This window comes from Synchiropus splendidus, chromosome 2 (genome assembly GCF_027744825.2).
Source record: "Synchiropus splendidus isolate RoL2022-P1 chromosome 2, RoL_Sspl_1.0, whole genome shotgun sequence".
In the NCBI taxonomy this organism is placed as follows: Eukaryota; Metazoa; Chordata; class Actinopteri; order Syngnathiformes; family Callionymidae; genus Synchiropus; species Synchiropus splendidus.
In genome coordinates, this window is record NC_071335.1 from 28,042,870 (window position 1) to 28,070,791 (window position 27,922).

Below are 27,922 nucleotides of genomic sequence, written 5' to 3' on the forward strand. Positions count from 1 at the left end.
AACATCAACCTGTCTTTATGTGCACTATGTGCATAACCTCTGTTAAAAAAAGAGCATTTTGCATTTTATATTTTACATTTCATATTAAATGTTGGTTGTTTACTGAGCATGTTTAGTAACAAACAAAATTTATTTGTGGGATTTACAAAGTTTTTTCTGATTCTGATAGTAAGTTGTAACCTGAATACATGCTAATGTAACATATAATCTAACATGGCTGTCAAAATTATCTGATCTTATCATCATAATTTATTAGCAAAATCTTAGTTCTTCTGTATTAAAAGTACGAAGCAAAGAGTGGACAATGTCAGCAATAATATATATATATATATATATATATATATATATATATATATATATATATATATATATATATATATATATATATATATATATATATACCTGCTCCATGCCAAACTATCAGAGTCAAATCATTAAAATACACTTGACAATTCTGAAACTTGCTGCTGCCACAGACGCCGTTATTCTAAAACGATGATGAATCTCACTTCCAATGGAGAAATTTCCAGCCGTCTATCGCTGTCCAACACAAATACATCAACTGAGGCGGGCGCCGCTGTATAATTTCCAGCAAAGAATTCTTATCATGAGTGTTTCGGAGATTCGCACCAAGAATTTAAAATAAGGGGGAAACACACCCCTGAGGGAAATTAATCTGATGATGCATAAGGAACATTTCACTTAGCTCCAACATTTCCAGATTCCCTCCCTGGTCATTGAGAAGGCTACACTGAAACGGACAGGAACTCAGTGATTCCACATCCAGAAAATGTCCCTGGAAGCTCAGAAAAAAGTAACCTAGCACAGTTATAAAAGCTGGAATAGAAGTTGGTAGTTGGAAGTTATTGGTCATCACTGTGGAGAACCATGGCCTCAGAACTACATTTGCAGAGGCCTGTCACAGACACTTCACACTTTGGTTGGAATATAATCCCAAATGGTGAGTCTATCTGACCAAGAACTACTGTGCAGATTTATTGTATTATACTGCCATGAAAGTTAACAATACCCCAAGTACAGAATGTTTCAACATTTTCTTTGCAAACTTTGTGAAAATGTGCATAAATAAAATGTAACTTTATGACAGTTTCCATTTGTTATTTGCGATTATTGACGAGAGAGTGCGCCATAAGATGACGTCATCAGAAAGCATCTCTTTGCCACAGAACAAACGTCACGCTCGGCTGTTCGACCAGTCGACTGCAGAAAAGTTTTAGATTATTCATTCTCCACAAACATATCTCACTTTATCATCCACCACCATTTTTTGGACCACAATGTATATGTTCAACGTGGTATCCAGTCGAGTCGTCATTTATCCGCAAAACCTGTTTCTATAGCAAAACATCACAATGTTCTTTTATTGACAAACTGACAAATCCACCACTTTTTCAATTCCTATTGTTTCCATTCATTTATTTTCAATATTAATGAAAACTGGAATAAGAATAGGTGGATGGAACTTCATTGGCGTCCAGTTACATCCATTGGTAACGTCACCTGAAGGAGGATTTTTAAGTTGGAAAGTCAAAGAATCCAGACCAATCCAGAATAGCTTCCGCGAACGTAGATAGGAAGGAGAAGTTTTGAATCAATGACAAACACATTCTGCAAAATTGTGTTTCCTCTTCATCTGGCAGGGATTTTAGTTGCAAGCGAAGCACAAATGTATCAAGAAGCTGCTTACACCCACACAAGGGACGCGTGAAAATAGCTTTCATCTACCTCACTATCTTCTTCCCACTTCTGAGGTAACTGGAACGCAGCAATAATCTACCAGCCAACCCCAGAATGTGCTTCACAGTCAAGGGCCTGGTGACCTGCCGCTCATGCTAGCAAGAGCATTAGGACAACTACGGCATTCTGTTTTTGCTTCCGATGGAACCAGCGGTCATTTAGCATCTCATTTCTTTTCTTTTCTTAAGTTTGGCTATTGAAATTATAACCCTCCCAGCCACTTTTTGGTAAACTTGCAAACAAACATGCAGTTTGACATTGTATACCAGCGATAGGAAGCTTCGTCCCTTAGAGAGAAAAAGCAAAGAAAACAGGAGGAAATAAAGATAAATGACCCAGTTGAAGACAGGAAGTACGAAGGGTTGCCGCTGAAAAAGTGAAACTTATAATGAGAGGTGCCAGAGAAAGATTGGGAATGCGAAAATAACGATAGAGCGAAGGAACATAAGAGCGAAAGAAAGAGCAAGACACAGTGAGGTTTGATTCCCGAAGGGGTGGTGAATTCCTTTTTCTTTCGCTCTGTGTTTTTCATGCTTCTCTCACTCCCAGGTCTACACAGCTGTTTCAGAGCCGGGGGCTTCTCTCTCCAGAGCCCAGATGAAAGAGCCGCCCAGAGCGGCCCTGCAGGTACTTCTGGTAAAGCCATTTCTCTTGCTGTCCACTGCCCAGCGCATGAAATGAAAAAGGCAGAAAGGGAAAGAGCAGGGGAGAGGAGGGAGGGTAGAAGGGCGAGTAGGGAGAAGAGGAGGCTTCGACCAGACCATTTGGTAAAAGACAAAGTCAAAGAAGAGAAACATACCTGAACTCACCCTGCACTGACCCCGCTCGTACCCCCCAGCCTCCGTACCAGGAATGATGTCTGCTTTTATTGACTTTGTTAAAGCGTTTTCAATGCTACTTCCTATGTGTTTACAAGACAGTAAATCACAGTCCATTCTGGGTGGGGGGTTACAGGTTGCAATCCAGAGGCCAAGAAACTGCACAGTAAGGAAGAAAACATCAGTGGAGCCCAGGCACGACATCCTAGCAGGCATCCGTGAGGTAACGCGCACATGGAGCTGATGTCTTCATTTGATTCTGTCCGAACAAGATGAGATTAGCAAGTTACAACTCTGTTTCTCGAATTAAGAGGCGACCCCAAAAAAAGGACTAGCAAACCAGAACTACAGCTGGTGTCATCACACAAGAGTTTTATTAAACAACAGTAGTGAAAAAAACACTTTCACTTTACAGTTCATCAGCATTTTGGAGGTGTCACTCAAGGTTTGTCCTTTTGTCCAGTCAGAAGCTCGGGCCATTTAATGGACTTGAACGCCAAATGTGGCAATTTTCTCCGGCCACTGCACACACTTGTAAACCACCACACAAACACACACAGCGACCAAATTGCTGTGTGACTACGACATAGCCACACGACCGGCATTCCTCGCGGCTGGGGATTACCTCACTGCCATGGCACAGCACAGGACTGTTAAGCACTTTCCAGCTCTTCAGAGTGATGAGGTCAATGTTTGAGCCTTCTCAACACAACGTTAAGTGACGATAAAATGAATGCACAGCTATTTGTTTGCCCACCGTGGATTCATTATGGAGAAAGAATATGGCTGGTTGTGTCGCACAAGCCTTTTTGTTGACAGGATATCGCCGTCACTCTTGGGTTGACTGAGAGACGAGTAGGCAACCGGTCAAAACGCCCAAGTGGCTCCTCAGTATGGAGGAGCAGGAATCCTCACCTTATTTTCAAGGGAGAGCCCAAACACTGGCTGTCCTCACGCTTAAAACGTCACGTTGACGGATGTCAAGGTTTTAGGTCATGATGCTCCCCCGGACGCGAGGAGGGAGGAGGGGACGGAGTTGAAAAGCCTATTGCATCAATGTGCTAAACTGACTTCTGCATCAACACTGGCCGCCAAAGTCTGTCAATATGACACCAATGTGCTGCATTTTATATCTGGAGTTCTGTTCTTCCGGTCACCACTCAACGCTTCACTAAGTCGGCCTTCAGCATGCAATGCTAGTGTTTCACCACTAGGCAATGACCTTTGAAGTGTTCAGGCGTATTAATCCCAAAGTCCTAGCGTTGTGCTTGAGTGTGTTTGCTTTGTGTTGTGATTTCATACGGGACAACAGCTGAGCCCGACTTTTTTATTATGCAAACTAGGGTTCTGACTCAATCAATCTCAGGCAGAGACTTCTTCCAGTTTCAATTGCTATTCCTGTGCCTCATACACCGCGTAACTACAGGAATTAAGCAACTTTATTATAGTCATAGTGAAGCAAAACACACCAAGTGTCACCCAGAACACCAGAAGTATTACCCTGCATTATTCTGCTAGTGAGTCGAGAGAGTTGCAATGACATGGTGGATGTGCTGTTCATGCCCAGCACAGGAGTTCAGTGAGTAGAGTTCAAGTCAAGCTGTCGACACTCTCAATGTGTCTTTGTCAAAATGGTCACCCAACGACCTTGACCTTGACGTCATATCCAGTCACCACCGTTCATCATGTTTGGTTTAACTCATCCCTCCATTCATTGATAGGGAGAAACTGAGTACTTTCCTCAGGCCAAATGGACGATATTTTTGTAATGTTGAGCATACATTACCGACAACTTCTCTATAGGAATAATAGACACCGCTTGTATTGGTTTATATCCTTTTAATTTGGGCCCAAAGTGTTTTCCACTTTTCTTTGTCTGCTGATAATTCAAAACATACAGAGACATGGCGGAAAATGAAATTCAATTTCAATTGAGTGGTAAGATGTCACATCCATCTGCAGCTTAATATGAAATGGGACATTTCACCTTAAGCACCAAATGGCCAAACCTATCCGGATTGCTAATATATGGCCTGATATTTAAGGGAACCACCTGCCGTTGTTGAATCATGGATGTGTTTTGGCTTTTCTCTCCAATATCTCCATAACAGAGGCAGGCTCTCTCACTCCAGATCCAGGTGAGTTATGCTGGTGTGTTTTACAAAGTGCATAATTACAACAGGTGGTTGTAAACCATCAGGCTTTTAAAAAAGCCGCAGCGGTTTGGACGTTGGTGCAACCAGATGAGAATCTCAACATCCCACATTTCTTTCCACTCCAACACATTCTCTGTTTCTCTCCATCTTCCTCGGCAGCTGTTTTTTTTTTCTTCTCGTCCTCGGTGGTGTCTACCTTTCCACTCGCTCAACCTTATACTCCAGTGTGTATTTTTATGTCTCGTATTAGTTTGGAGAAACAATACCTTTCACTGAATAGTAGTCTGTTCAGGGGACTTCTCAGACATTCAGTCACCTCTTTTCTAAGAATAACTGATGTGCACCGGTGCCAAAAAGTTCCTCTCGCATTTTTTTCCTCACTGACACTCCCACATTTTGAGCTTTGTATTATTTAACAAACTCTCCACTAAATGGGAAAAGCAGTAGAAGAGGGATCAGTGGTAAATCTGGGTCTGTGTCAACTCAGCTCAAAGGCATTAAGAAGCCTGCGTAGCGGCTCTCAAGAGAATCTCGGGAGCAAAGCAGCAGACAGTTAGGTATGCAGAAAATATTGAATAAAAAATGATGCCTCTTCTATATGTTCGCTGCAGAACCTTTGATGTACAGTCTGGAGAACTTTAGCCGGACAGGTCGCCGTTGAAAAAACAGGTCTGATTTGTTTACACGTGTGTCCAGAGGGTAAAAGGTTGCAAGTGACAGTTGACTCAATTGTTTTGAATTAAAAGCTCAGATACATTTCACTCCTTAATGTGACTTAATGACAGGCTTATATTTGTGACAAACGATAATTGCTTTTTTATGTTTGTCATTACCGTTCACCCCAAGAATGGTCAGGGCAGAAGGCTTCAACTTCAGATTTGTGTAGAAGTCACTGCTTTTGTTGAACAGTGGGTCTACTCTGAGTCTGTCCTGGATGACGGAGCTTCTTGCCCAACCCCAAAGGTAGAGTCTTCTGCAGAGTGAGTTCATATTGTGGTTTCAAAAGGGGGGGAGGTGACCCCAAGTGGCTCCAAATTGTCCATAGGTGTCTGTCTGTAAATGGCTTGTGATGGACTGACATGAATGAATGATTAATTCTGTGAAATCACTAGATGTTGAAGGGTAAATAGATACAAAGTGAAGAAAATAAAAGGTCAGAGTGCCACAAAAATAAGGTCACTTTTACACAGCAACTGTGCCAGTCCGCCTAGTGAAACTCCAGCCACCTTCATGGCCTCGGTCTGATTTTGATGCAGTGACTATGGTCATTGAGTGGCAGCGTATTTTTTAGGAAAGTCACTAAAGAACATGCACCTCCAAAGCAGAAACTTCATTTATGTTCACAGCAACATAAACAATAGTGTCCTGTTTAGACTGACTTGGGATTGGGACATTTGCTGCAGGTTTAACTCGTGTAAAAGCTACTTCAGTCTAACATCCAGTTGAAAGTTTTCTAACCTTAAATATTTCCTATGCATTTCCAAGACTCCCAGAACTCAATTTCAGTGTCAACCTCAGCTTCAAGCGACCCTTGTGTGCGGCTGTAAAAACTAGCGTTCAACACCAACTTTAATTATCATGCATGTGGATTTTTTTTTACATGGGTGTGTCCATTGCTTTACAGGGGTCAAAATATAAGAGAACAAAGTGTTGAATTGTTCCAGGTGGCAATGTGACTTGTACAATGTCCCACTGGAACTAATAAGGCAGGTCCATTTTCACCCTCTAAATCCCCCGCATTGGTTAAAATGACTGATTTACAGCTAAGACAGACTCAACACACTTTATTATAGAAATATTATATTATATTTTACTTTTCTACAGCCATACAATGTGAAAAGTCTAATGGTTTCCCAGAGAAGAGCGGTCTGCGTTTATGAAGCCTCTGCGGTCCATGAAAAAAAAAGAGTCAGTCATGGCTTGTTAGCAGAGTAATCCTATTTGAGGCTTGGAATAAAGCAAACCTACACAGTAGATTAACACTTCCATGATGATTTAAAGCGGTTTTACAAAGGGTTCTGGGAATGTGTTCAGCAGGTGGTGTCAGTGGGGCTCAATATTTTAAAGGTGTGAAAAGAGTGACAAGCGAACTCACCACCACTGTGGAGGACCTGGAGAAGTACTGTGACATGCTCAGGCGCATCAGGAGATGCAATCAAATACGAGACTTTCTAGACAGTTTTGTGCCTCTTTTTCAAATGATCTACCACTACTGAGGGTTGTTTTCACACCGGGAGTCAAACAGGTTTGGTTAACAACAGGGGAACCAATGTTCCAAAAAGAAGAAGCATCTTTTACCTCATGGAACAAATTGAATGAAAGGAAAACTAACTTCAGAAATATGTGTTGCATGCATCTTCAAAATGATTGTATTTTGCGAGCATTTTAAGGTGGTGGTGATGAGAAAGGTAAGTTGGTGGGAACTCAATGAATCAGTCGCTGGTGACAAGAAGGATAATGTAGCTATGTTCGATGGGAGTAGATGTATGTGACGGGCAGCGACTTGGCTGTACATGATGATGATAGTTAATTGCAAGAGTTGGTGGTGACTAGATGGAAGAGTACAGAGTTGGTGGCTGTCAGATGAAGTGGTGCCCTGACGACTGAGCAATGGTGATGAGAACAAGTCGGTGGGTGGATGAATGAGTTGGTGGAGACTAGTTGAACTAGTGTTGTAGTACTCCAGATTGATCTCAGACCGGTCTCAAGACCACTTTTATGGTGTGGTCTAGGTCTCAACCGCCAAATGTCTCGGTCTTGTCTTGGTCTCAATACTCTCCAATACTCTGTGGTCTTGACTACTAACTTGAACAAGAGAGGTGATCAGACGGAAGACTTGATGTGACAAGAAGATATATGCAGTTAACAACAAATGAAGAGCTAACAGAAATAAACACTGCAAGAACGAAGCCAGGAGGAGTAAAAAAAAAGAAGTTGTGGATTCAAGACAAGTAATCTTTTAAAAATATTTAGTTTTTTTTTTCACATTTGTGTATTCATATTATGTATTCATTCTAAGATACGTAGCGCTATACTCATAACCCAATAATCCAGTTAAGTAAGTTCCTTTACTTGTGTGTGAGTCATGGTCTGAAAGTAGCTTTTACACAAAAATGAACCAGGAATGTAATGTTGAATATGTCGCGCCATCTCAAATGCAAGTCCCACAGTTCTTGACGGCTTCAGACTCCACAAATAGAAACCTTGATTTTAACTCTGCAAATTCTAACAAAGTCCATCTTCACCCTCAGATGCTTATCTTGATCTTCGGATGAATAAAACTTCTGCGTTCCAGGATCTGCAAACGCATGTGACACTTTTATATGTGTGTTAAAGTGCGTTGCGATGAGAGTTAACATACCAGAAGCAGCTGCAGATACGTTCAGGGTACCACACTCCACTTTTTAGGTAGTTCGGGCCACATCTCAATGTGGGTGCTTTTGGTGTGCATTTGTCGACTCCAGGCATCTGCAGCCTTCACCTGTGATAGAGACCATTCAGACTGATGACTGAGAAATGAGAACGAGATTTTCCCATGCTACGTTGAAAACATGTTTCATTTGAAAAACTATATAGTTTCATATATGTTTTCATACATACTATATGAAAAACTATATTTTGGTACAACACAAAGGAGAAAACACACGGTCACAGGAACTAAGTGGATAAGGGGACCAAATCAGAAGTTACAAATTGTGGTCACTGTAGCCACCGAGCAAGAAATGTAGGAGACTCAAAAGTATCTCATTTTAAGAGGAATTGTTGTTATTATTATGTGATGTGCTACAGCAAAAATATAAAAAATAAGAGTGATCCGAGACACGACTTGTGTTTAATAGCAAATTCAGAGTCGGACAGTACCTGTACCTAGAACGTCAGTACAGAATAGGGCTGGAAGAAAATACTGATACATGATACATGCTCAAATGTCATGATACTTGATTGCATGATATTTTGCAATACTTGATAATATGATACGGTCTTGATATTTTAAGTTGGCCATATCAATATTTAATACATAGATACTTGCATATGCTGCTACATTTGTGACATGTTTGAGAAACATTTTCTTTCTGTACACTGGAGTTATTTTGTTGATAAAGGGAGCTGTTCTTTCCTCAGTCTAACTGGGTTCATAACAATAAACTTGTTTAATATTGTCCTACATCGTCTGATTTTTCCCCTTTAAAATGACTTCTCTTGTTAACAAATATTAGAATGTATTGCTTATCTTACAGTATTGCCATATATTGCATCGGAGTACGTATTGTATCGTAAGATACCTGGCAATACACAGCCCTAGGTCATTGGCTTCCGCGTATCATTCTCCTTGTCCGTTCTCTGTGTTTTTTTCAGATCTCTTAGTTTTTAGAGTTATTGTAGCTTCAATTCTTTGTTTGCTTCTGATCTCCGCGTGTTTCCTGTTTCCTCCGATTTTAGTTTTGTCCCTCGGGAGTTCGTTTTTTTGTATTGTATTTTCAGACTCCTTGCTCGTGATCTCCCGGTTCGGTGACGCTTTTGGTTGGACTTATTTCCATTTTTGTGTACATCTCCGCTTTCTGTTTGGATTCTTTGACCTTTGTGTGATTATTGTGAATTCTTTGTCAAAATGAAATACTGTTCTTTGCTACTCTGATCTCCTGTGAGTCTTATTCATCACGACATTCGGGTCCCACTCCACTCGAAACATTACACATTAGGCTTTTTGAAGGCATACATTGTATTGTTGCCCAAATTATGATGCAAATATTAATATTATTGTACACCCGACAACACTGACTCCAGTTCACATTCTGCTGTCTTGGTAGATTTTGAATACTCCTCAGGCAAGTTGCTTATCATTTCAGCATATCAGACCACTTTGTATCCACGTGCCATCATTGTGCATGGTCTGGCTCCAAAGTGTTTTGTGTAGACGTATTACTCTGTATCAAGTTTGTCCTCTTGAGGACAGGGAAACTTTCCAACTTATCCTCACTCCCATGGTATAATATATAGAAGTTGGGAAAGTGGACTTTTGCTTCCTGCGCTGGCCACTAACGCATCAACGTGCAACACTGAAAGCTGCCTTTGATGTCAGCATAGGGAGCTTCTGTACGTCTCCTTGCACCTCGCACCTGCCCACCATGGCTATGTAGGATGCATAAGTCCAATTTCCCAGCATCAATATGTAACACCATGGGAGTGAAGATGTATGGCAACCGAAGGAAGCATTATACGAGGGTTATTGAAGTTGCTGGAAAGGCATAATAATGACAGAAAATGAAAGGCCATTCCTTGAAGGATGGAATAAAACAGTGACAATAAGAGCTATTAACTTATAAAAGAACTTTCAAACAATGTCTGGTGTTTGACAGGCATTCAGCACCCTTACCCCCGCCCTCCCCACCCGGGTCTCCACTGTTGTTTTATGGCAGCCAGAGTTCAAAGTATTGCATGTTACAACCATCATCTTTCTCCTCCTATCAAGCCAACGTGTAACAGTCATGTTCCCCTGAAAGCAACCCCACCGCTTTGTTGTCATAAAGAATAATTACAATATAATTGCATGATGTATGAAAGCTCGCAGCGAGCGTATAACACACCAGGCGCACTATGACACACTTTAGAAAAGTCAAGCCAACATTGTGAGAAGCTCGAGAAGAATGATTGTGAGCGAGAGAGCGTTTGTCTATGAGACCGAGGCTTAAGATGTGATGTGAAAACCATTCTGTGTCATGTGTTCACATGGAATTCATATTACTTACATGTGTAGAATGAAAAAAAAGCACATCAAGGTCGGTCCTCAGAGACCACCAAACAACTTAGAACCTGCATTCGGGGAATAGGTTAATGTAACTGTAGATTTTCTTAAGTACATGCCATTTTTCCATGTGCTGCTGATAGAAAACCAAGCGTGAGTTAAACGCAGGATTCTTTGACAATACAATTTGATCACTGCAAAAAAATAGAAGCGACTACTTCAAATAAACAATGTTTTAATCTTTGGGGTAGAAAAGCAGTTTTTTTGGTTCGCTTCATTATCATGTTCAGCCACCACCTTTTCTGTTTTCTGTTCAGTACAGTGAAGGATCTCACAGGTTTTCATACGTCAAGGGTTCTTATCCGAAGTACAGACATCAGTTGAGCCATTAACAGTTGTTCTGGTCATCACAATGCCATCTCCTAAACCAGGATACCCACCGCAACTGTGTGCCCAAGGCTCATGTCCATGCACACACTAACAGATAATGTGACATTGCACCGCCTCGATGCAAGTAAACTGGAACAGCCCGCCCATAAAAATGAACCTGATGGGTCCAGTTGTGCAGAGACAAATGTGACGTGGTGAATCGGAAACAAAATGTCCCTCATATTCCACTCACCAATAGTTACAGTTGAACCCAGAAATCAAATGGAGCCTCTCCAGTTAAGAATGCCTGAATTGCTTTCTTTAAAGATAGACGTTTGTATCTGGTAGTATTACCTTCAGCTGTCTGACCTAGTTCTAAAGGTCTACATATCCAGCCACAATCTTCACACAATAGGTAGCAGGAATTTTGTTCCACTCCTGCAGACAGAACTGGTGTAACTGAGCCAAGTTTGAAGACTGCCTTGTTCATACACACCTCATTCAGTTCTGCCCACTCATTTTCAATGGGGTTGTGTTTTTGTGACGGTCGCTCCAAAATACTGTAGCCAGATTGTTGGTATGCTTGGGTCATTGTCCATTTGGAAGACCCATTTGTGCCCGAGGTTTACCTCCCTGGCTGACGGATTGAGTTGTTGCTGCAAAAATTCCAGATTGTGTTCATTCCTCAAGAGGTCATTCACATGAAGAAATCAGAAAAAGAACATGATATGCCCCTTTGTAGCTTCTGCCCATTTGTCCTCCTCGTGTAACAAAGGTCGTAGCAGCCAAAGAGTCCAATTTTAGTTTCCTCAGACCACAGGAGACGTCTCCAACAACACAAAGGTCTTTGTCCCAGTGCACATTTCTGAACGTTTCTGGAGGAGTGACTTCTTCCTGGCAAAGTGGCCTTCCAACCCATGTTGGTACAGGACTTGTTTCACAGTGGACAATGACACTGTCTTCACAGCTTCAGCCAGCATCTTCATCAAGCCTTCTGCTTTTGTCAGTCAGTTGGACACTCACATCATCTCACAGACCCCCTCTGCCTCCTCAGCAGTATGATGGCTCCGCATTCCCATGGTGTTTGAACTGGTCTGCTATTGTCAGGACAGATGAATGAGGCAACTTTTGCAAGAACTCTCACCAAAGAATGAGCCAGACTGATTTACAGTAGGTCAACAATTATCCAATGACATCTTTGTGAAATAACTGCAATGTTACACCAAATAGCGGTGTGTTGCAGCTGTGCCTTAAATACACCGATGCGCTGAACGCACTGAACCCAAATGCTCTCACTGAACTTATCAGTTCCTACGCTATGATGATGTTAATGTCTGGGCTTACCCAAATTGTTATGTGTAAAGATTTGGAACGCAAATATTGGGCCGTTGTTAGTGTTGGCTTTGGCAGACATTTGCTGTAGGATTGTTTCAATGACCCTCTGCAACATCACAATATGTATTTCCATCTATTTATTTTTCACCTAGATCAATCCTAGCGTCTTGGAATATTGTTGTAACATAATGAAAGAATGTCCTGCCACTTAGCAAATAGCTATAAGACAAACTGACGTACAAAGATAGACGGCCGAATAGATAGATAGATAGACAGACAGACAGACAGATAGACAGATAGATAGATAGATAGATAGATAGATAGATAGATAGATAGATAGATAGATAGATAGATAGATAGATAGATAGATAGATAGATAGATAGATAGATAACTGGATGTTATTTTGTTTTGATAGTTTTTTAGTCTTTCACATTGCCAGCTGCAAGAAAATAAAAATAAAGATTATTTGTATGCTTTCTTTCCTTTCTTTTTTGCTGACTGCAGTCACTGAAATTTCTTCGGAATTTAATTTTTTCTTTGATGACTGTGCACCTTCGCCACTGGGTGTCACTAAGATATCGATACCTATCAATATAGAGCTTGCAATGATCACCAAATTCATCCGGGAAAACAACAGTTTCTGTTGAGTTCTTCATTTAAGGATATGGATCAAACTGACTGCAAAATTAAGCAAGCATAAATTCTTATAATTTTAAGGGAAATTAATTTCTATTGATTCAAAATCAAAACAAAATGCACACAGAATTCACTGTGATAAAACAACTTTTTTCGCACAGAAAATAGCTATCATTAAGAGTCAATTACATCCATATCTAGGTGGGTGGGCGTTACACGTCCAAAACCTATTTAAATATAATATTTAAATAGCAATAATTGGACTAAGTTCTGGAGCATGAAAACCCGACCAAAATGTACGTCCATTTGCTACATTTCACTCCTCAAAAGTCTTTAGGCAAAGTGCTTTAACAAATGTTGCATTTGAAACTAGCTCCGCCTGCTGAGGATGTTAACTTTCCCGCAAGTTCATTTAAATGTAGGAGTCAAATGCCGAATGCGACCGCAAGAAACACACGTGAGGGAGGAAGATGCGCCACTGAAAACTGCACCGCGGAGGGGATTCAGCAACTTGCAGGCGAAACGACATTGAATTTGGGACATTTTTTAAACTCCATGCAAACGGTGATCGCGAGCGTCCGCGTGTGTCATAAAGCAAACAGCTCTCGTTTAGAAGCGTCTTTGATGGAATTCTCCGGTCAGGGCTGCAGGACTTTCACTTTGGATCGCGCCTCCAAAACTTCTGGACTTGTCATCACTTTGAAGGATTCTTTTACCTGCAGCTCCACTTTTGGAACCTCTCGCTTGTCACAAGTGCGTTTGCGAGGACCAGGATACGTCAGAAGTGAAACCATCCAAAGGAATTTTTAATTTCGCGGAGATTCCAGCGCACACAGTGGAGTATTCATGCATCAATATTTGAATTATTACAAGATGAGGCTGAGAACATCGAGGTTTGGTTGTCTGTAAGTAAGACGGATTGACAAGAGAACGCCCGCTTCTGCTCGCTATTAATCTGATATTTCATTTCCCATCTAGGTTACTTCAGTTCACAGCGCTTTGCTTTTACGCAGAGGTAAATATCTTTGTTTCACAGTCAACTTCAAGAAACAATTAAAGCTTAACCCTTGCGTCTGGACATTTCAAATTGGCTGCGGTAACGGTGGGAACACTTTATTATAAACGCAATGGCATTTTGGCAACAATTCAAACATCTTGAAAAGGAGTACGTCTGAAAGGTGATGGTAAAAACATGTGTGCACAGGCACGGAGGGAGAAAGTCAAGAGGTGAAGCTTGGGGGCGGTGGTGTCTTTAACTGCGAAACAAAATTAATAAAAATTCATTGTATATATTTTATTTGACGGCCGAGGCCCCCTGTGACGTTAGCTTAGCCACCAGGACAATAGCTAGCTTCAATTTGCCTGAAAAAATATGGCGTCATTAACAGTACATTTTTTGCCCTACTGTTAACAGGGTTCCGTGCAGCCTCCACCTAACTTTAAACACCATGTTACCGAGCAGAGCCGGCTGTCGGACCGCATGAGCCGCCGCTTGACCAGGACCTACCAGTTGTACAGTAGAACCAGCGGCAAACACGTCCAGGTCCTGTCCAACAAGCGGGTCAACGCCAACGGCGAGGACGGAGCAATGCACGGTACTGTCACCACTGTCGTCATAGTCGTATGAATGTCATGACTTGGAAGTGTATAGCTATATCAAATTTTTAAAAAGAAATTACTAATTATGATCAACAAATCTGCTCTTAAAGATTTCCACTAAGTTGAGTAAATGTCTTCAGATTTTGTTATTATAAACTGTGCTTCTCTTTGTTCCTATTGTTAACTCTGACTGTCAAATACTTTCTGACATTACGTTTATTATTCATTTCATGTGTAAAAATGAATAGGATGAATAGTTATAAACAGGTGGTTATCAACCATGCACTCTTAAAAAGTATTGCTGTCATTACTAGAGGCAATATGGCATATTTAATAATGTTATTTAATTGAGACATTAAAGGCACTGTTCACATGACAATGTACATGTATTTATCTAGGGTTTGTACAGTACTTTTGTACCTATATAAATGAGATTTTAACACCAGTTGATGAAGACTAAAACAAAATTATTGCATAGTTGTCTTGAAGTGTGTTGATGAGTAAGGCAGAAAAGACATTTCTAACACACATATTCACTAAAAACTAACTATACATATCATGAACAACAATTGTAATTAATTTATATATATATTCATATTATTATATTTATATTTTTTATAAGCAGAAAAGGTTTTGCATTTATATGATAGTTTTTTAACAGTTTGAACGCACACAAATCTGGTTTTGTCATCTGTGTTTGTCTGACCTGTCCAGGGTGAGCTTGTATTCATGCCAGCTGGGTTCCAGCAAACCCTCCCACTCCCTGGGCTTGCTAACAATATGCAAAGCCCAACATAATGGTAAAACAGTTAGAGCTTTAAGAAACTTGAAGTCACTTCTCACATGCAATACATCAGTAGGAGGATGAGAGATGACGTGTTACTAATGCCATTGATGTTAAACTGAAGTGTCACTTCCTGACCTTTCTCTCAAAGTTTTGACTCACAACTTTTAGGTGACTTGTCAGTGGAATACCAAGACCTCCACACAAAAACTGTAAAATATGAAATGCATTATCCTCGAGAACATGGGATAGTGTTAGTGTAATGGTGCGTGGGCGTTGTAGAGCAGCGAGTGGAGGAATAATACCAGAGCCAGGATAAATGGTATTAATTATAAACACAGTCAATGACTTGTGTCACCGTATTTCATCAAATTTATTCCTTCCGCTTGGTGTCTAATCTGCAACGTTGTTCTGTTAGACTTGAAAAATATTGTCTTCAACCTGGAACCGTGACACAGAGGATTTGAGATCCATCTTTCCACTGCAGAATTCATTTGAGCTCCTTTGTGCTCTGTGTGCCGTGGCCGAAACATTGGCGATATTTACTAGTTGATTTTCAGTCTGTGGCGCCAACGGAACATAGATTTGCGTTCCTACTCTAGACAGTCTAAAAAGACATTAAACAATCAATAGTGTTTCATTTAAATTTTCTGTGCTGTCTATGTAAAATTCTACCCTTAAAAATCGATGGATTTCGGTAATTAATAAGTATAATTGAAGAGACTTGGAGAGGTTAGGAATTTCAGTATTACTTGACACGTGAAAGTTATTCCAGTAACAAAAGGAACGAAACCAAAGCACCCAAGTTAAGACACCAACTAGGATGTAGACAAACACTGCAATGATAAATCAGTCAAAAGACATTTAGCGCCTAGTAAAGCTGCGCTTTTACTTTGGAGGAATTTTAACATTTCTTTTTCTGTACTTTTATTGAAGTAAATGATCTGAATAGTTTTTCCATCACCGTCCGTGTGACTCAATTTACAAGGCGAGGTAAAGTAAGGCATCCTCACTTTATACCCTTTCCATTCCCAGCCTCGCCTTTGTGCTCTTTTGTCTTTCAAATTTCTCTCCACACACTCTGGCTACACTTACCTACTAAGTGGGTGTCAGTCTTGTCAGTGTCCCAAATCTGACCGCTGCGCCGCGCTTGTGGCTGCGGCGCTGACCGCAGTATTGTCGCTCTCCTTTATCATCCGTCTGCACCGCATCCCGGCACATTCACACAATTTCGCTAACAATCATGAGGCCAGAGATCCAAGCTCTTTTTGCACTTTCATGGTTGAAGGTTTCCTGATTGTAAAAATTAAAAATAAAATAAATGAATGTGAAGAAAGGCGATAGCTAAGACATTGGCTCTTGGATCAAACTAATTGTTTTGTTTGTGTTTTTGTGTGCAGCGAAACTGGAGGTGGAGACCGACTCTTTTGGGAGTCGGGTCAGGATCAGGGGGGTGAAGACGGGATATTACATATGTATGAACAAGAGAGGGAAGCTGATTGGAAAGGTAACGTTTCTGTCTAAATATCTTGAGTTACAGCAAGACGTCTCATATCGAATAGCCTTCAGAAACCAATAGAAACCAATAGATGAAATATTTCCCACTTTCAAAGATCATTTAAAACAGTCGATTAGTGTGTTACAACTTTCGACAAAAAGCTGTGTTTTTGCCGCACTTATCATGAGCTTCAGTGATTTAGCATGTAGCGCTATGTAAGCATTGTCTGATGGCATGTTGCGGAGCGATATATATGTCACGTCCACAGTGTGGGAATGCGTCTGAAAGTTTCAAAAGCTTCAATAATTCAACCCCTTTTTTGTGTTTAGAGGAAAGGACGAGGGAAAGACTGCATCTTCACAGAGATTGTTTTGGAAAACAACTATACGGCGCTCCAGAATGCTAAGTACGAAGGCTGGTACATGGCGTTCACACGGAAGGGCCGTCCAAGAAAGGCTTCCAAGACCAAGCAGCACCAGCGAGAGGCCCACTTCATGAAGCGGCTACCCAGGGGACACTTGCTCAGTGAGAGGAGGCCGTTTGACGTCCTCCCTCTGCCTGTGCACCCTGTAGGTAAGCGGACTAAACCTTCCCATCAGCAGCGCTCAGGGGGCCGCTGAGGCCTGCAGACACTCCTGAAGAACTGTGGACAGATCTGCTCAGAGGAACCACTACCAGAGACGTTGCAAAACTACACAGACTGTTTGCCACTTTCCTCTGATGAAATAGTGCATGTTAACGTTAATCTCCTTATTTCCAAGTCTGGCAGCAGACCTTAGGTGTTGTGTATTAAATCAGGGAAACAACTTATCGTCTGTATTCACGTGGACTTTTCCAACGTTTGCCGGCCCAATGGAGCAAAATGTTCAAAACTAGAGGTACAATGAAGATTGACATGGCAGCTACCTGTGGATTCCTTTTTTTGGGGGTAAAACTTTTTCTGAGGAACCTTTAACCCGTTGTTTTCTACATATATGAATATATTTTTATGTAAAAAATGTAAATGAGGTGAAATGATGGAAATATTTATTGTAGAGTGTATATTAAAACCACTAAAGACTCACTAGAGCTTGGCTTTTCTATTGTGGGGCTGTTTTGGGAACATTGATAGTTGCCCCCCAAAAGTTGGGAGACCCAGATAACTGAGAGGCAATATCTGTGACTGGCTTCTGAATTCAATGTGCTCAGCAAGTGAGACTTGGGCTTGAATGGCTGGAGCTATGCGTTAAAAGCGATGAGGTCAGCCCACCATTTTGGCCTAAACAAAGGTTACCACCATGTAGTTGCATTTCTCACGATCGCACACCGTAACCCTCTGATCAAATGGGCTCTTTGTGGAACCTCATATAAAAGGGCATGTTATACAATAGTGGGTTCGAATAATAACACGAGGAGGGGTCAGTTATCAAAAAGAAGCCAGTCACTCAGGGAGGGTTCGGGGTGCAGAGGGGGGGGGAGCAGAAAAAGCATAGACAAAATGTGGCATCGACTGAAAGAAGGGGAATGGCTGGGAAGAGGCATTCGGTAGTGAAAGAAAGGCAAAAAAGAAACTCTCTTCCCAGGAGCAGTTGAGCATGACCGTCAGAGGCCAAACGACAGGGGAGGAAGAAGACCCCTAACAAGAACCCGGCGGCTCTCTCTATGCATGGGCTGGATGTCCAATTTGTTAGTCCCTGTTTTCTCGGACTGAAGTCATTTTGACAGCGGTTGCAAAGCTGAAGACTGCAGTGAATATGTTGAATTTTATTTCCACTGTAAATGTTTTAATGCAGCGGGGTCGTCGTCAAAAACATTAGCCAAGTCAAAACATATAATGCTTGTCTTGCATGTTTATTTCGCAGTTGGAGTAGACTAGTACAACCACCACCTAGTCCATAGCTTAACAATAACTAAAGGCTTTTGATATTAGTTTTGAATCGTGAAGTTTCCCAGAGGATCAGAGGCCAAAACAATTTGCTGCAGCAGAGTACCAAATGGTGATGGAGGTGTTGAGAGTGTACTGCACCATCAACATCAGTAGCAGATGAAACCTTCTTAGATGCAAAGTAACATAACAACCACAGGAGCAGCCTCTTAAATAGCCACAAACACAAGCCAAGATAAAGGAAATTTGCAAAATATTTGGTCACAATTTGTTTAAAAATACACAAGGTGTTGATTTTACTTTGGACATTAATGGGTCAGTAGCAGGGGCGCCAACTTTGTTTCTGTCAGTGGGAGCTCAAAACATTGACATTGCGAGGGGCGGGGGGTTCACTTGGCTAAAAATGTGTGGGGAATGGGAAGTGTGACGTGACAAGCACACAGAAAGACACGGACACTTCAGCAGCGACCGGCATGAGTGCTCAGCAATCTGGATCCCCGAAGCACTCACCAATGGTCACTAGATCCTCAATGTAGCCTTGACCTGGACGCTACATTGATATAACATGTAGCATAAACGGAAATCTGGTTCTACAAGTAATTTCACACCTGATTTACGTGAAATGGCCGTCCATCCTTGAGTGATGTATAGACCCATTTACAGTCAAAGGCATCAAAAGATAGGCATGCACACGTGGTCTGGCAGTTGCCTGGTCGGGTTGTCAGAACCGGTATTCAAACAATCATTTATGCTCAACGGGCCTGGGATCCTTTTTTCATCTGTCAGTGCGACTTTTGCTGATAAAATTTTCTCCATGTTACGTAGCCTTTACGCATCTTGAGAAAACAACATCACTGTCCCATATTTCCACTGCAAAAACAAGCAGACATGTCTATTGAATTTTACTGAGCCATTCATAGCGTGACGTCACAAACAAGCCCATACATATTTTTTCGCGCCACATTAATTCACATGGTTCATCTTTTTGTGGAGCTAAACAGCTCATATAATTGCTAACCTTCAATGAAATAGGCCTTTAACCTTAATTTAAAAATGCTGCATGAAACTACATTATGACATTAGCAGAAGGCGGTGGCACTTACACTTACATTGTTTATATCTCAATTTATTTAAAAAAAACAAAACATAAAAACAAGTTTGAAAAACAATGGAAATTGATTGAAGAATGAAGAAGAATGAAGATATGGCGTTTTTAAAAGGTTTTGTATTTTAGAATTATGGTTATTTCAGACCTTGTGTCTTTCAGATAATCAGATAATGCGCATCTTGTTGTATTATTCACATGAATGCCAGAAAATATTAAAGTTTCAGCAGAATAAACTGAGGTCACATAATCTTCTAACCTATATGTACTTTTTTATTTTTTTATTTTTTAGACCTTTGTCCATTACATTGGAACAGAATGCCAGTTAGCAGCTTTCAGGGTGGCCCTGCTACATGCAAAGAACATGAAGGTATTCAGTTTAACACGAATAGGATGTTCTGGTAACTGTGACCCTGGAACGAACAGGGGCAGGCCATTGCGTGTTTTGAGTGTTTTACAAGGCCATCAGTGAAAGGAGGGTGGGCAGTTTATATGACCCCCGTCAAAACTGCAGCCTAGAGAGAGACACAACATGTGAGAGAAGAAAAATAGTCTTGTTAAATCAGTTACCGGCAAGCCTTTAATAAAGTTTCGAGGTAAAACAGAAGATTAGTAATAAATAAATGAAAGCATGGCTGACCATTTGATGCTTGTAAGACACTGAACTTACTGTTCAAACCTCCCTTTTTATGTATGAGAGTGAAGATTAGAAGAGTGGAGTATAAATGACTACTTTATAGATTCATTTGCAGATTCATTCGTTGTGATGATCTGTATTCCTCCCCGATGTTTGAATCTAAACCAAGACACTGAAGCGGTCAAAGAAGATCACTTAATCAGTGTCATTATGAATACACAATTACTTTATTTCAACATACACAGTCAAGCACATGGTCTCAGAATTATAATAAATTTCCCCATCGGACTCCATCAGGAAATAAGACGGTAATATATTGTCTAAGCAGAAGAGCTGCTGGTTCGAGTTTTCCATGGATCATGTGGCGAAATTTGAAATACTAGCTGTTGAAGTGTTTCTTTAGTTCCTGGCATGTTTCCTGGGGTCACGTGAACAACAAGCAACAAGCTCTATTTTTCATTCAGCTGATGGAAAAAAAAACTGTTGTTTTGTTTTATTGGTTTTCCTAGAACATCATTATTCGATTTCACTGAGTTTTGCAGTCGACATCCCCCTCACCGGTCCCCTTCAGTTTCTTGATCTCCCGCAGCAGCTCCTGCTCCAGACCCAAGATCTCTTTGGGCTTCTTGTACTGGACCAGAGATAAGTCGTATAATTACTTTAACATGCCAGATCCTGTTTTGCTAGCTTATTCTACTTGGCAATCACCAAGGCTTTTTGGAAGTAATATGAAAACAATCAAAAGTTTTGTTCAACTGTTCAAATCCCTATTATTATAACACACAGGTGAGACATAATATTATGACCACCTGATACATATGATGTGCAAGAAAAGAAGCAAACACCACTGGTAATGTAACAGGAATCACAATGGCAATAATACTTTGGTGCTCAAATTCCGATGTTTCAGACTTCATCAAACTGTTTCCACCATGTTGTTTTATGTTGCGCTGGGTTATTATACTTACACTGACAATCAACGTGTTGTTGGCGTGACTGAAGTTTAAGGACGAACTTTCCAATGGCAGCTGATTCCGATCCAAATCAGGAATGGAGAACTTTTTGTAATACCTGCCAAAGAATGGAAACATCAGATGCGGCGCTGGCGGTGTTGTACAGTGCCATCTATAGGAAAACTTGGGAACTACTCTGAGCAGACATTTTTTTAAATGAAATTAAAAAAAGGAAAATAATCACTTTTTATTTGAGGTTCTGATGATGATGCATCTCTCTGATGATGATGCTGTCACACTGAAAACATCCTTAGGGTATGGAAGGTTCCGGATTCTCCATTGAAAACTGTTCTTTGTGTCTTTACGGGTAAACACAGGCTGCAGGACGAGAATGCATTCAACTACAAATTCAGACTGGATAAGAAGTAGACGTTGTGAAGCATGATGTCAAGACTACATACGTTGGAAGAGTTCTCCTTTATGATCTCCTCTTCTGGAGAAGCCTGCAAGCTCGGACCAGGATCTCCAACTTCCACCTGCCATTGACCTTGCGACCCGAGCGCACTCTTATGTCTCCATTTCCGAACTGAAATGCATAACCCATTGTGTTAATACTCCATTTTCCTATTAGTTGGGGAGGAGAAATAAACAGCTGCTCACCAATAAGTTCATCTGTTTTCAAATCATATTCTTCTGCCATTTCTTTTCCATCAGAGAACAGATAGTGAATCTTCCTTTTGCCTTGAATACAGATTTACAGACAATGTAGGAGGGAATATATTACATTGGGAATCAAAAGTGCGATTGGACACTTTGGAAAACAATAGTCAAACAATAAACACGAAAAAACTAAATTCATATTATTTATGAAATTGACTTTTTTTTTTTTTTGCTTTAACAGTTTTCAAAGAACTAAAAGTTGAATTAATACATCACCTGCATTTGCTTAATAAACTCGTTTAACAGCGAATTACAGAGGCACATTTCAAAACACAACACAAAACGTGAGTAGTTTAATAAGAAGCACTGCATGTGTGCTTAAATGCTAAGGATTTTCAGTTGTAAAAAAAATCCTAAAAGGAAAACCTGTATTCGGTTTGGCTCACCTACACCAGTTGTTAACATGTGTCGCTAACATGTTACCACGTGTTTAGTTCACAGTGGAGACTCCTAGGCATTTATAAACACGAGATCCTATACATTACTATTATTCACATCCACACACGGCTGCACTACTCACCGTCGTGAACTAAAGCAGTTTTCTTTGACGACTTCAGGACATCGACCCAGCTTTCAACAGCCATGTTTGTTCTGCGGAACGAGGTGCTTCCGGCTACAAACCGTTACCATAGCAGCGGACGTCTACGCTCGTAAATGATTTTTTTTAAATCATTTTTATTCTATTTTATTTTTTCTAATAATATTATTGCCTTGTGTTATAAATAAATAAATAAATAAAAATGGTTTGACTAAAGAAAAAAACAATACCGGAAGTGCAACATTTGATTCGCAACGTTTGCACGTTTGGTTCCGCCTGTGTCGGGGTAAGGGTCCAAACTTTAAATATGAAAGGGGTGTATTATTTCGTGTTTGGATAGATTATGAATCTGTTATAGCGGGGTAGTCTTCGATATGGCATTTATGTATTTTGTCAAATACAAAAATAGCGACGCGAAATGTAAAGTAATCTAGTGTTAGCCGAAGCTAAGTAGTTAGCAACACCAAATGTAAACGTTTCCGATATAAAAATCGTGAATGTATTGCTGGCGAACATTGCATGACAATTTACAGTTATTCCTCATTCCTTTCCAGCGCAGCTTGGTGTTACTTGACATAAGGCTGTTAATCTATATTTAGTTTACAATCTTAAGAGAGAAATGGCGAATCTGTGGAACTGAAAGACAATATTGTCGAGAATTTGGATACATTGGGAATACAAATTCAGGCTGAACATGTTCAAAATCTCATAAATATATACGATTTAAATGTTAATTCTGATTCTGCTATTATTAGATTAGACTAGATTAGAGTACATTCAATGTGTTCTTAATATTTGGGTCCACTAAATGTGGACATGGTATTCTCTTTATAACATCATGGAGTAGGAAGTAGAAAGTGTTTCATTGATTTGGAGTGCCACCTTAATAGTGAGAATTTTATTTTATTCAGATTTTTTAACCACTTTTAACTATTAATGTGATTTAGGCCACTGGCTCCGTCGGGGAACACTAAGAATGGAACCTTGCCGTGGTATTATGAAAGCTTTCCCTAAAGTTAAAAGGGTCAAAGCTTTGCAGGGGAATGGTGCACCACCAGTGAAGAAGAAGCTTGGTGACTGTGATGCCACAGGCAGGTTATCTTTCCCTTTTCATGTTTAACATTTTAACTGTATTATTGAATTCTTACCTACCTTATTTTTAATCCTTGACAGGAGACATCTTCAATGATGTCAACATCTTCATCCTGCCTGCCGGAATCGGAAGTGCCCGATGTCAAATCTTCCAAAGGCAAATTCAGCAGAATGGTGGTCAAATCGAAAGTTCATTGTGTCCTGGCGTCACTCATGTTGTTGTTGATGACACCATGGACTGTGAAAGGGCTCTTCGCCTGCTGAAGGTGGATCGTATGCCCTCTGGAGTCCAACTGGTGAAATGCAGTTGGCTCAGTTCCTGCATCAGCGAGAAACATCTACTTGATGTTGACAGTCACAGTCTTCTAGTGAAGAGGTGGATGCATTTCCTTATTATTCTGTTTTATTGTCTCATATTTTATCATTAGTAACGTTTCATCGTGCTGACCAAATAGTTTTGTTATTCTATTATAGCTATTATAGCTATTATAGTAATAGCTTTCTGACTTCCCCATCAGAGATCTTGATACACCAAGTGAAAACATCAAGGAACCCCTGGAGAAGAAAACGGTCACTGAAAATAACCTAGTGAGCCATCAGAGCAAGCAGCAGGAGCTTCCAGAGGTTTCTGTGGTAGGTTCTGCAAAAGTTTATGACCAAGCTCTATCAAGAAACATCTTCCATTTCAGACTCTTCCAGAAAGCAAAGACGAAGCACATAGAGAAGATGATGGGGTCTCCAACAGTGACCTTGAAGCTCTTATCTCTGGTCTCCACCCCAAAGAAGAGACCCCCGGTCCAAGCCTAGATCCTGGTCTGGAATCTGGTGCTAGTCATCAGGGTCTGTCAGGAAAGTGGGTGTGTGCCCAGTCCTCTCACACCAAAGCAAATAACCACAATAAACACCTGACGGACAAACTGGAGCAACTGGCCAAGGCGTATACACACCAGGGCGACAGGTGGAGGGCACTGGGATACTCCAAAGCTGTTAATGCACTGAAGAGCTATCACAAACCTGTGACGTCCTATCAGGTTAGTCCATGGAATCACACGTTCCACCACCTCCACTTTTTATTGAGGTGACATTTATTTTCTTTTTTAAACAAAAATACTATAGTAGCCCACTTCAGCATCACTAGACCTTTTTCTCATATTGTGCCTGCTGAACCGGATTCAGGAGGCTTGCCAGATTCCTGGCATTGGAAAACGTATGGCGGACAAAATTGATGAGATCATGGAGAGTGGTCACCTGCGGAAGTTGGACAACATTGGAGAAGCTGTGCCTGTTTTGGAGCTCTTTACTAATATCTGGGGAGCGGGGGCTAAGACGGCACAAGCCTGGTACCAACAGGTGAGAGATGGTTTAGGGCCTCTTTAAGGTAACTGATGCTTCTAAAAGTAGTCTTCTGTCAATGTGTTTCTTTTGGCTGTTTCATATTTTAAATTGAGGAGCGGAAAACCTCAGACTTAATATGTTGTCTCCAAGGGATTTCGTACTCTGGAGGATATCCGCACCAAAGCCCACCTGACCAGCACCCAAAAAATTGGACTCAAGCACTACGATGACTTCCTGGACAGAATGCCAAGAGAAGAAGCTGCTGCCATTGAGAAAGTGGTAAAGCATCGCAAACTTATTCATCACTAGATTCCGCATGCTAATCCAAATGTCAGTTTCTGTCTGTCGGATTCAATTTCTCAACTTCCCGAAGATATCTTTAAACAAAGTTTCATGTCTCACCTTAAAAAATTTGGAAGACAACTGGATGGAAATGTGTTTTCCTTTTCCTTTTCTGCTTTGTGATGCAAAGACCAGACCTGGTCCGCTCTGGAGGAGCTTCCCACGGCAGAAAAAATATTTTGGGTTTGCATCTCCATGAGTGAGCCAGCGCTCTGTTCACTCCACAGCACTCAGGAGGACAATGTTTTCCATATAGCGTTACTTGAATTTTCATTTTTCTTTGCAAGTTCACTAGGGAGAGAGTCATTGTTGTGTTGATGACTAAAGCATGTGTGTTTCTTATGATATGATGCTGTAGCACAGGCTTCTGGTGTTTGGCTGATAGTTGGATGAAAGTCCCATCCATGTGGAGACTTGAGAATTTTCAGTCACTGGATCTGCAACTTTTTGAAGTGGTTAAAAAATGCTAACTATATGCTTGGTTGAACATTGGTAATGTGACCATTTACAAATGGAGCAATGTAAATGACCTGATTTAACATTTTATTTAGCATCTACCTCTTGTTTTATTTAAGGTCAAACATGTAGATATTCTGTGGTACATACTGCATGTCAAGTCTATTACCTGGAGAGGCACTTGCCATGCGCTGCTTATGTTTTAAGTACTTGTTAATGTGGCTATTGTTTATCGTTGTCATCACCAGGCTTATTTCTCAGCTGGAATGACAGTAAATCATCTCTCATACTTCTAGTTGTCTTTCGTACCGACGTCACAGGATGTTCACCTTGCCGAAAACCAACTTCCGAACGCTTGGTTTTATAGTGTGCGCGTGATTTTTAAAATAGTTAATCTAAGCATCGTTGTTTGATGTCATCATAAATGGTCGCCTACAAGTGGATCTGGTACTTACACTGGATCACAAAGTAAATTCATTTAAAAATGCCACTTCTTTTCCTGCAGCATTTTGAACACGATGATGTCAGTGCTGTCTCGCCTCTTTACAACAACATCAGGCGACAGAGTAGTAAGGCCAACACAAGTTCACTATTTTATTTTATTTTATTTTATTTATGACAACGCTTTATTCCAAGGCACTTTCCTAGTAGGTGGGATCCCCTCTGACCATGGCAATAAAGTTGATGCTGATTCTGATTTGTTGCTAGAGCATTACATTGCCATCTACTGGCCTGGCATGTATATTACATAGTACTTCATTTTTAGGTGGATTTGTCTGGGCACCTGAAACTGCTCTATTTTTGCATAGCAACTTTCTTTTAAAAACCAGCTGGGGAAACTGCATCCTGTTTTTGTGTCAGTCTCTAGCCATACATCACAGAAGCTCCCACTACTGCCTCATGTTCCTCAACTGAGTCAGAGATTAAAATGCATGACAATATTTGGATAACAAATTGAAGTCACACGTCCTTCCTTTGTTTATCCATGTGTTTGGGATAGTTGTGTTGAAACTAAGCTAGTCCTTATCTCACTAGATATCTGTTGTCTTGCAGGTGAGGGATGCTGCTCTGTGTGTGGACCCTGGCCTGGTGGCTATAGCCTGCGGCTCTTACCGTCGTGGGAAGGCAACATGTGGAGACGTTGATGTGCTGATCACCCACCCGGACAGAGTTTCACACAAAGGGGTTTTCGGCAAAGTGCTGCAGATTCTCCATGACAATGGTGTGCATTGCCATCAACTAAGCCGAGGATGGTCCCAACGTATGTATACTTAAATGTGGTTTTAATCCATTACCTAGGTTTCTTGACCGATGATCTGGTAAGCCACGAGGAGAACGGGGATCAGAAGAAGTACATGGGTGTGTGTCGACTCCCTGGCGTGGACCGCCGTCATCGCAGGCTGGACATCATCGTGGTGCCGTACAACGAATTCGCCTGTGCTCTCATGTACTTCACTGGATCAGCACACTTCAATAGATCCATGAGAGCGCTTGCAAAGACAAAAAGCATGAGCTTGTCTGAGCATTCGCTGAACCAGAGCGTGGTGAGGCAAGGAACCACCAAGGTCTATGCCGGGACTCCACTTCACACCGCGACAGAGAAGGATGTCTTTAACCTCTTAGGTATCCCTTTCAGGGAGCCGAGTGAACGCGATTGGTGACGCTTTGCTGCTTTTTTATTTTATATATGGTTGATACATCCAAATTTTCTATTTTTTTAGGAATGTGAGCCTCAATTCAACGTACGCTGCTACTTAGATTCAAGGACAAATGTCTATAGCAGAACAATTGTTTTTATCAAGAAGGCTTCATCGATCATGTTCTCAATAGATTCAAGGTCATTCGGGGTAGGATGATGCCATTTTAGTTTACTTTACAGAGTGAATGTAAACTCCTCATCACTTCACTACACAGCTTTTACCTCTTTTAAGCAGCACGCATGTTGATAGTTTATCAACACAACAATCCTGACAACGCATGTACTCAACTTAAAAATAATAATCAATAAATAATAAATATCTGGGCCTGTTGTGTGTTCTTGGTATTATCAGTCTTATGATACCATCAAATACAGTTGGTGTTGGAAAATTTAAAACATTTTATTTACGTTTTTGGAACTGGTGCCGTGGTTTGTGTTGTCGCCTCACTGTGAGAACGCTGTGGTTTCGAATCCAGGCTCCAGA

At 40.9% G+C, this 27,922-nt stretch overlaps 3 protein-coding genes across 5 annotated transcripts; 2 read left to right on the forward strand and 1 right to left on the reverse strand.

The window, feature by feature from the left end:
* Nucleotides 1-13,166: 13,166 nt before the first annotated feature.
* LOC128754004 (fibroblast growth factor 8b-like) lies at nucleotides 13,167-17,768 on the forward strand. Its single transcript, XM_053856277.1, has 5 exons — nucleotides 13,167-13,721; nucleotides 13,795-13,831; nucleotides 14,231-14,411; nucleotides 16,600-16,706; nucleotides 17,027-17,768. The coding sequence occupies exons 1-5, from the start codon at nucleotides 13,663-13,665 to the stop codon at nucleotides 17,315-17,317; spliced, it is 675 nt and encodes a 224-aa protein (XP_053712252.1). The 5' UTR covers nucleotides 13,167-13,662; the 3' UTR covers nucleotides 17,318-17,768.
* A 2,005-nt stretch (nucleotides 17,769-19,773) lies between these two features.
* LOC128754949 (protein DPCD-like) lies at nucleotides 19,774-23,833 on the reverse strand. Of its 2 annotated transcripts, none has more exons than XM_053857971.1 (6): nucleotides 23,667-23,833; nucleotides 21,917-21,997; nucleotides 21,718-21,842; nucleotides 21,501-21,634; nucleotides 21,272-21,374; nucleotides 19,774-20,934 (listed from the first exon to the last, which is right to left on the reverse strand). In XM_053857971.1, the coding sequence occupies exons 2-6, from the start codon at nucleotides 21,954-21,956 to the stop codon at nucleotides 20,830-20,832; spliced, it is 507 nt and encodes a 168-aa protein (XP_053713946.1). In that variant the 5' UTR covers nucleotides 21,957-21,997; nucleotides 23,667-23,833; the 3' UTR covers nucleotides 19,774-20,829. The 2 variants fall into 2 exon arrangements, with proteins under 2 accessions (XP_053713946.1, XP_053713945.1); XM_053857970.1 differs by lacking the exon at nucleotides 23,667-23,833 and adding an exon at nucleotides 22,497-22,573.
* Nucleotides 22,777-27,911, forward strand: LOC128754948 (DNA polymerase lambda-like). Of its 2 annotated transcripts, XM_053857967.1 has the most exons (9): nucleotides 22,777-22,800; nucleotides 23,462-23,605; nucleotides 23,688-23,982; nucleotides 24,125-24,239; nucleotides 24,296-24,637; nucleotides 24,783-24,956; nucleotides 25,092-25,220; nucleotides 26,793-26,961; nucleotides 27,039-27,908. In XM_053857967.1, exons 2-9 carry the CDS (start codon nucleotides 23,491-23,493, stop codon nucleotides 27,398-27,400), a joined length of 1,701 nt encoding a protein of 566 aa, XP_053713942.1. In that variant the 5' UTR covers nucleotides 22,777-22,800; nucleotides 23,462-23,490; the 3' UTR covers nucleotides 27,401-27,908. The 2 variants fall into 2 exon arrangements, with proteins under 2 accessions (XP_053713942.1, XP_053713943.1); XM_053857968.1 differs by lacking the exon at nucleotides 24,783-24,956 and having other exon boundaries at nucleotides 27,039-27,911.
* Nucleotides 27,912-27,922: the final 11 nt, after the last annotated feature.

Excerpts from the sequence above, each read along its gene's own strand:
- LOC128754004 (XM_053856277.1), top strand. The coding sequence starts at position 13,663 with ATGCATCAATATTTGAATTATTACAAGATGAGGCTGAGAACATCGAGG. Across the intron at positions 13,722-13,794 it reads ACATCGAGGTTTGGTTGTCT|GTTACTTCAGTTCACAGCGC; the intron begins GTAAGTAAGACG and ends TTTCCCATCTAG. Across the intron at positions 13,832-14,230 it reads CGCTTTGCTTTTACGCAGAG|GGTTCCGTGCAGCCTCCACC; the intron begins GTAAATATCTTT and ends TACTGTTAACAG.
- LOC128754949 (XM_053857970.1), bottom strand. The coding sequence starts at position 22,560 with ATGGCTGTTGAAAGCTGGGTCGATGTCCTGAAGTCGTCAAAGAAAACT. Across the intron at positions 21,635-21,717 it reads TAAAGGAGAACTCTTCCAAC|CCTGTGTTTACCCGTAAAGA; the intron begins GTATGTAGTCTT and ends CTCGTCCTGCAG. Across the intron at positions 21,375-21,500 it reads ATCAGAACCTCAAATAAAAA|GTATTACAAAAAGTTCTCCA; the intron begins GTGATTATTTTC and ends ATTCTTTGGCAG.
- LOC128754948 (XM_053857967.1), top strand. The coding sequence starts at position 23,491 with ATGGAACCTTGCCGTGGTATTATGAAAGCTTTCCCTAAAGTTAAAAGG. Across the intron at positions 23,983-24,124 it reads CACAGTCTTCTAGTGAAGAG|AGATCTTGATACACCAAGTG; the intron begins GTGGATGCATTT and ends CTTCCCCATCAG. Across the intron at positions 24,638-24,782 it reads AACCTGTGACGTCCTATCAG|GAGGCTTGCCAGATTCCTGG; the intron begins GTTAGTCCATGG and ends AACCGGATTCAG.